Source organism: Oncorhynchus nerka, linkage group LG7 (genome assembly GCF_034236695.1).
Source record: "Oncorhynchus nerka isolate Pitt River linkage group LG7, Oner_Uvic_2.0, whole genome shotgun sequence".
Lineage (NCBI taxonomy): Eukaryota > Metazoa > Chordata > Actinopteri > Salmoniformes > Salmonidae > Oncorhynchus > Oncorhynchus nerka.
In genome coordinates this window covers 97473856-97481962 of record NC_088402.1, presented here as the reverse complement: position 1 = coordinate 97481962, position 8107 = coordinate 97473856, and the positions used below count along the sequence as shown (strand labels likewise).

Genomic DNA, 8107 nt, shown 5'->3' with positions numbered 1-8107 from the left:
CCCTCTCTCCTTCACCTCTCTCCTCCCCTCTCTCCTTCACCCTTTCTTTGTTGGATTGGTCTGCTCTTTGTCTCTCTCTCCTTTATTCTTTGCAGTGACAGCGGACAAGGAGCCCGAGGGAAAAGAGAGACTGCTGGACGAGACACACCCCCCGACAGATACGCCAACAAACACAGACACGTGTGTCAGTCTGTTTTTGACGCGCACCAGAGGATTCCAGGGGTTCCTGGTGTGTGTGTGTTTGAGGGGTTGAGGGTGTGTGTGTGTAGTGTTGATGGGACAGTAAGAGATGTGTGTATCTCAGTATCAGAGGGGCAGTAGCCCCCCTGCCCACCTCCTCCTCCCTCTGTTCCTCCTCTCCTGCTCTCATCTACTCGCTCATGGAGCCATCCAGATCCCCCAAAACTGTGAGTATCAATTCAATTCAATTTAAGGGCTTTATTGGCATGGGAAGCATATGTTAATATTGCCGAAGCAAGTGAAATAGATAATAAACAAAAGAGAAATAAACAACAAAAAATTAAGAGTAAACATTACACTCACGAAAGGTCCAAAAGAATAAAGACACTTGAGATGTCATATTATGTGAAAATGGTTCAATTGAGTATCTCTAACAGCTAGACACACTTCTTGCTTACTCATCCAATCCCATTAACACATTAAGACAGACTTGTCCCTGGCAGAGGGTAATTCAGAGGTCAGGACTTGTCCCTATGGAGAGGGGGAGGGGAGGAAATAGGAGAGAGCTTGTCTGACCTTCTCATCTGGGTGTGGCTAAGAGAGAGACAGAGGGGTAGAGATATTTTTTATGTATTTAACTAGGCAAGTCAGTTAAGAACAAATTATTATTTACAATGAAAGCCATCCCCAGCCAAACCCAGCCAGAGCCAATTGTGCACTGCCCGATGGGACTCCCAATCACAGCTGGATGTGATACAGCCTGGATTTGAACCAGGGACTGTAGAGATGCCTCTTGCACTAAGATGCTAAGACCACTGCGCCATGCAGGAGACAGGGGGGAGAGAGAGGATTGAATAGAAAGGGACAGAGAGTTAGAAAGAAGTGGAGTCTGAGTCAGAATAACAACATAATCAGGATCAACAAGAAAGTCTTGTCTATATGCATCCTCTCCTCTCCTCTCCTCTCCTCTCCTCTCCTCTCCTCTCCTCTCCTCTCCTCTCCTCTCCCCTCTCCTCTCCTCTCCTCTCCTCTCCTCTCCTCTCTCCTCTCCTCTCCTCTCCTCTCCTCTCCTCTCCTCTCCTCTCCTCTCCTCTCCTCACCCCTCCTCTCCTCTCCTCTCCTCTCCTCTCCTCTCCTCTCCTCTCCTCTCCTCTCCTCTCCTCTCCTCTCCTCTCCTCTCCTCTCCCCTCCTCTCCTCTCCTCTCCTCTCCTTTCCCCTCCTCTCCTCTCCTCTCCTCTCCTCTCCTCTCCTCTCCTCTCCTCTCCTCTCCCCTCCTCTCCTCTCCTCTCCTCTCCTTTCCCCTCCCCTCCTCTCCTCTCCTCTCCTCTCCTCCCCTCCTCTCCTCTCCTCTCCTCTCCTCTCCGCCCAGCTGAAAGTGAAGTCTCTCTCTCTCTCTTGCTATTTCAATATAGTTCTCGTTGTATTGTTTCTAGCTGACATCTACTAACAATGACCCTAATCTCTGTCTCTGTCTGTCCCTGCTCTCTATGGACTAACAGATAAAGTACAGAACAGTAAGTTCCTCCCATAATATGGTGGTTAGAAGTAGTAACAACATGTTAATGTGGTTAGGAGTAGTAACAACATGTACAGTGATGGTTAATGTGGTTAGGAGTAGTAAAAACATGTACAGTGATGGTTAATGTGGTTAGGAGTAGTAACAACATGTACAGTGATGGTTAATGTGGTTAGGAGTAGTAACAACATGTTAATGTGGTAGGAGTAGTAACACCATGTTAATGTGGTTAGGAGTAGTAACACCATGTTAATGTGGTTAGGAGTAGTAACACCGTGTTAATGTGGTAGGAGTAGTAACACCATGTTAATGTGGTTAGGAGTAGTAACACCATGTTAATGTGGTTAGGAGTAGTAACAACATGTTAATGTGGTTAGGAGTAGTAACACCATGTTAATGTGGTTAGGAGTAGTAACAACATGTTAATGTAGTAACAACATGTTAATGTGGTTAGGAGTAGTAACAACATGTTAATGTGGTTAGGAGTAGTAACACCATGTTAATGTGGTTAGGAGTAGTAACAACATGTACAGTGATGGTTAATGTGGTTAGGAGTAGTAACAACATGTTAATGTGGTTAGGAGTAGTAACAACATGTTAATGTGGTTAGGAGTAGTAACAACATGTTAATGTGGTTAGGAGTAGTAACAACATGTTAATGTGGTTAGGAGTAGTAACAACATGTTAATGTGGTTAGGAGTAGTAACAACATGTTAATGTGGTTAGGAGTAGTAACAACATGTTAATGTGGTTAGGAGTAGTAACAACGTGTTAATGTGGTTAGGAGTAGTAACAACATGTTAATGTGGTTAGGAGTAGTAACAACATGTTAATGTGGTTGGGAGTAGTAACAACGTGTTAATGTGGTTAGGAGTAGTAACAACATGTTAATGTGGTTAGGAGTAGTAACAACGTGTTAATGTGGTTAGGAGTAGTAACAACATGTTAATGTGGTTAGGAGTAGTAACAACATGTTAATGTGGTTAGGAGTAGTAACAACGTGTTAATGTGGTTAGGAGTAGTAACAACATGTTAATGTGGTTAGGAGTAGTAACACCATGTTAATGTGGTTAGGAGTAGTAACAACATGTTAATGTGGTTAGGAGTAGTAACAACATGTTAATGTGGTTAGGAGTAGTAACAACATGTTAATGTGGTTAGGAGTAGTAACAACATGTTAATGTGGTTAGGAGTAGTAACACCATGTTAATGTGGTTAGGAGTAGTAACACTGTGTTAATGTGGTTAGGAGTAGTAACACCATGTTAATGTGGTTAGGAGTAGTAACACCGTGTTAATGTGGTTAGGAGTAGTAACACCATGTTAATGTGGTTAGGAGTAGTAACAACATGTTAATGTGGTTAGGAGTAGTAACACCATGTTAATGTGGTTAGGAGTAGTAACACCATGTACAGTGATGGTTAATGTGGTTAGGAGTAGTAACAACATGTTAATGTGGTTAGGAGTAGTAACAACATGTTAATGTGGTTAGGAGTAGTAACAACGTGTTAATGTGGTTAGGAGTAGTAACACCATGTTAATGTGGTTAGGAGTAGTAACACCATGTTAATGTGTTGGTTAATGTGGTTAATGGGTAGTAACAACATGTTAATGTGGTTAGGAGTAGTAACAACATGTTAATGTGGTTAGGAGTAGTAACAACATGTTAATGTGGTTAGGAGTAGTAACAACATGTTAATGTGGTTAGGAGTAGTAACAACGTGTTAATGTGGTTAGGAGTAGTAACACCATGTTAATGTGGTTAGGAGTAGTAACAACATGTTAATGTGGTTAGGAGTAGTAACACCATGTTAATGTGGTTAGGAGTAGTAACACCATGTTAATGTGGTTAGGAGTAGTAACAACATGTTAATGTGGTTAGGAGTAGTAACAACATGTTAATGTGGTTAGGAGTAGTAACAACATGTTAATGTGGTTAGGAGTAGTAACAACATGTTAATGTGGTAGGAGTAGTAACACCATGTTAATGTGGTTAGGAGTAGTAACACCATGTTAATGTGGTTAGGAGTAGTAACAACATGTTAATGTGGTTAGGAGTAGTAACACCATGTTAATGTGGTTAGGAGTAGTAACACCGTGTTAATGTGGTTAGGAGTAGTAACAACATGTTAATGTGGTTAGGAGTAGTAACACCATGTTAATGTGGTTAGGAGTAGTAACACCATGTACAGTGATGGTTAATGTGGTTAGGAGTAGTAACAACATGTTAATGTGGTTAGGAGTAGTAACAACATGTTAATGTGGTTAGGAGTAGTAACAACATGTTAATGTGGTTAGGAGTAGTAACACCATGTTAATGTGGTTAGGAGTAGTAACAACATGTTAATGTGGTTAGGAGTAGTAACAACATGTTAATGTGGTTAGGAGTAGTAACACCATGTTAATGTGGTTAGGAGTAGTAACACCATGTACAGTGATGGTTAATGTGGTTAGGAGTAGTAACAACATGTTAATGTGGTTAGGAGTAGTAACAACATGTTAATGTGGTTAGGAGTAGTAACACCGTGTTAATGTGGTTAGGAGTAGTAACACCATGTTAATGTGGTTAGGAGTAGTAACAACATGTTAATGTGGTTAGGAGTAGTAACAACATGTACAGTGATGGTTAATGTGGTTAGGAGTAGTAACAACATGTTAATGTGGTTAGGAGTAGTAACACCATGTTAATGTGGTTAGGAGTAGTAACAACATGTTAATGTGGTTAGGAGTAGTAACAACATGTTAATGTGGTTAGGAGTAGTAACAACGTGTTAATGTGGTTAGGAGTAGTAACACCATGTTAATGTGGTTAGGAGTAGTAACAACATGTTAATGTGGTTAGGAGTAGTAACACCATGTTAATGTGGTTAGGAGTAGTAACACCATGTTAATGTGGTTAGGAGTAGTAACAACATGTTAATGTGGTTAGGAGTAGTAACAACATGTTAATGTGGTTAGGAGTAGTAACAACATGTTAATGTGGTTAGGAGTAGTAACAACATGTTAATGTGGTTAGGAGTAGTAACAACGTGTTAATGTGGTTAGGAGTAGTAACAACATGTTAATGTGGTAGGAGTAGTAACACCATGTTAATGTGGTTAGGAGTAGTAACACCATGTTAATGTGGTAGGAGTAGTAACAACGTGTTAATGTGGTTAGGAGTAGTAACAACGTGTTAATGTGGTTAGGAGTAGTAACAACGTGTTAATGTGGTTAGGAGTAGTAACAACATGTTAATGTGGTTAGGAGTAGTAACAACGTGTTAATGTGGTTAGGAGTAGTAACAACATGTTAATGTGGTAGGAGTAGTAACAACATGTTAATGTGGTTAGGAGTAGTAACAACATGTTAATGTGGTTAGGAGTAGTAACAACATGTTAATGTGGTTAGGAGTAGTAACAACATGTTAATGTGGTTAGGAGTAGTAACAACGTGTTAATGTGGTTAGGAGTAGTAACAACGTGTTAATGTGGTTAGGAGTAGTAACAACATGTTAATGTGGTTAGGAGTAGTAACAACATGTTAATGTGGTTAGGAGTAGTAACAACATGTTAATGTGGTTAGGAGTAGTAACACCATGTACAGTGATGGTTAATGTGGTTAGGAGTAGTAACAACGTGTTAATGTGGTTAGGAGTAGTAACAACATGTTAATGTGGTTAGGAGTAGTAACAACATGTTAATGTGGTTAGGAGTAGTAACAACGTGTTAATGTGGTTAGGAGTAGTAACAACATGTTAATGTGGTTAGGAGTAGTAACACCATGTTAATGTGGTTAGGAGTAGTAACACCATGTTAATGTGGTAGGAGTAGTAACACCATGTTAATGTGGTTAGGAGTAGTAACACCATGTTAATGTGGTAGGAGTAGTAACACCATGTTAAATGGTTAGGAGTAGTAACACCATGTTAATGTGGTTAGGAGTAGTAACACCATGTTAATGTGGTTAGGAGTAGTAACAACATGTTAATGTGGTTAATGTGGTTAGTAGTAACACCATGTTAATGTGGTTAGGAGTAGTAACAACATGTTAATGTGGTTAGGAGTAGTAACACCATGTTAATGTGGTTAGGAGTAGTAACACCATGTTAATGTGGTTAGGAGTAGTAACACCATGTTAATGTGGTTAGGAGTAGTAACACCATGTTAATGTGGTTAGGAGTAGTAACAACATGTTAATGTGGTTAGGAGTAGTAACAACATGTTAATGTGGTTAGGAGTAGTAACAACATGTTAATGTGGTTAGGAGTAGTAACAACATGTTAATGTGGTTAGGAGTAGTAACAACATGTTAATGTGGTTAGGAGTAGTAACAACATGTTAATGTGGTTAGGAGTAGTAACAACGTGTTAATGTGGTAGGAGTAGTAACAACATGTTAATGTGGTAGGAGTAGTAACAACATGTTAATGTGGTTAGGAGTAGTAACAACATGTTAATGTGGTTAGGAGTAGTAACAACGTGTTAATGTGGTTAGGAGTAGTAACAACATGTTAATGTGGTTAGGAGTAGTAACACCATGTTAATGTGGTTAGGAGTAGTAACAACATGTTAATGTGGTTAGGAGTAGTAACAACATGTTAATGTGGTAGGAGTAGTAACACCGTGTTAATGTGGTAGGAGTAGTAACACCATGTTAATGTGGTTAGGAGTAGTAACAACATGTTAATGTGGTTAGGAGTAGTAACACCATGTTAATGTGGTTAGGAGTAGTAACACCATGTTAATGTGGTAGGAGTAGTAACAACATGTTAATGTGGTTAGGAGTAGTAACAACATGTTAATGTGGTTAGGAGTAGTAACAACATGTTAATGTGGTTAGGAGTAGTAACAACATGTTAATGTGGTAGGAGTAGTAACAACATGTTAATGTGGTTAGGAGTAGTAACAACATGTTAATGTGGTTAGGAGTAGTAACACCATGTTAATGTGGTTAGAAGTAGTAACAACATGTTAATGTGGTTAGGAGTAGTAACAACATGTTAATGTGGTTAGGAGTAGTAACAACATGTTAATGTGGTTAGGAGTAGTAACAACGTGTTAATGTGGTTAGGAGTAGTAACAACGTGTTAATGTGGTTAGGAGTAGTAACAACATGTTAATGTGGTTAGGAGTAGTAACAACATGTTAATGTGGTTAGGAGTAGTAACAACATGTTAATGTGGTTAGGAGTAGTAACACCATGTACAGTGATGGTTAATGTGGTTAGGAGTAGTAACAACGTGTTAATGTGGTTAGGAGTAGTAACAACATGTTAATGTGGTTAGGAGTAGTAACAACGTGTTAATGTGGTTAGGAGTAGTAACAACATGTTAATGGTTAGGAGTAGTAACAACATGTTAGGAGTAGTAACAACATGTTAATGTGGTTAGGAGTAGTAACACCATGTTAATGTGGTTAGGAGTAGTAACACCATGTTAATGTGGTTAGGAGTAGTAACAACATGTTAATGTGGTTAGGAGTAGTAACACCATGTTAATGTGGTTAGGAGTAGTAACAACATGTTAATGTGGTAGGAGTAGTAACACCATGTTAATGTGGTAGGAGTAGTAACAACATGTTAATGTGGTTAGGAGTAGTAACACCATGTTAATGTGGTTAGGAGTAGTAACAACATGTTAATGTGGTTAGGAGTAGTAACAACGTGTTAATGTGGTTAGGAGTAGTAACAACATGTTAATGTGGTTAGGAGTAGTAACACCATGTTAATGTGGTTAGGAGTAGTAACACCATGTTAATGTGGTTAGGAGTAGTAACAACATGTTAATGTGGTTAGGAGTAGTAACAACATGTTAATGTGGTTAGGAGTAGTAACAACATGTTAATGTGGTTAGGAGTAGTAACAACATGTTAATGTGGTTAGGAGTAGTAACAACATGTTAATGTGGTTAGGAGTAGTAACAACATGTTAATGTGGTTAGGAGTAGTAACAACATGTTAATGTGGTTAGGAGTAGTAACAACATGTTAATGTGGTAGGAGTAGTAACAACATGTTAATGTGGTTAGGAGTAGTAACACCATGTTAATGTGGTTAGGAGTAGTAACAACATGTTAATGTGGTTAGGAGTAGTAACACCATGTTAATGTGGTTAGGAGTAGTAACAACATGTTAATGTGGTTAGGAGTAGTAACAACATGTTAATGTGGTTAGGAGTAGTAACAACATGTTAATGTGGTTAGGAGTAGTAACAACATGTTAATGTGGTTAGGAGTAGTAACAACGTGTTAATGTGGTTAGGAGTAGTAACAACATGTTAATGTGGTTAGGAGTAGTAACAACATGTTAATGTGGTTAGGAGTAGTAACACCATGTTAATGTGGTTGAGTGTAACAACATGTTAATGTGGTTAGGAGTAGTAACAACATGTACAGTGATGTTAATGTGGTTAGGAGTAGTAACACCATGTTAATG

At 39.0% G+C, this 8107-nt stretch overlaps 1 protein-coding gene across 3 annotated transcripts in view; it reads left to right on the top strand.

The window, feature by feature from the left end:
* Nucleotides 1-8107, top strand: part of LOC115124018 (neural cell adhesion molecule L1.1-like) — a 123697-nt gene that overhangs the window by 28214 nt on the left and 87376 nt on the right. For all 3 annotated transcript variants that reach the window (XM_065021027.1, XM_065021028.1, XM_065021026.1), the window contains exon 2: nt 96-407. In XM_065021027.1, the coding sequence (XP_064877099.1) occupies nt 290-407 (118 nt within the window). In that variant the 5' untranslated portion in view covers nt 96-289. The remainder of the gene's footprint in view (nt 1-95; nt 408-8107) is intronic.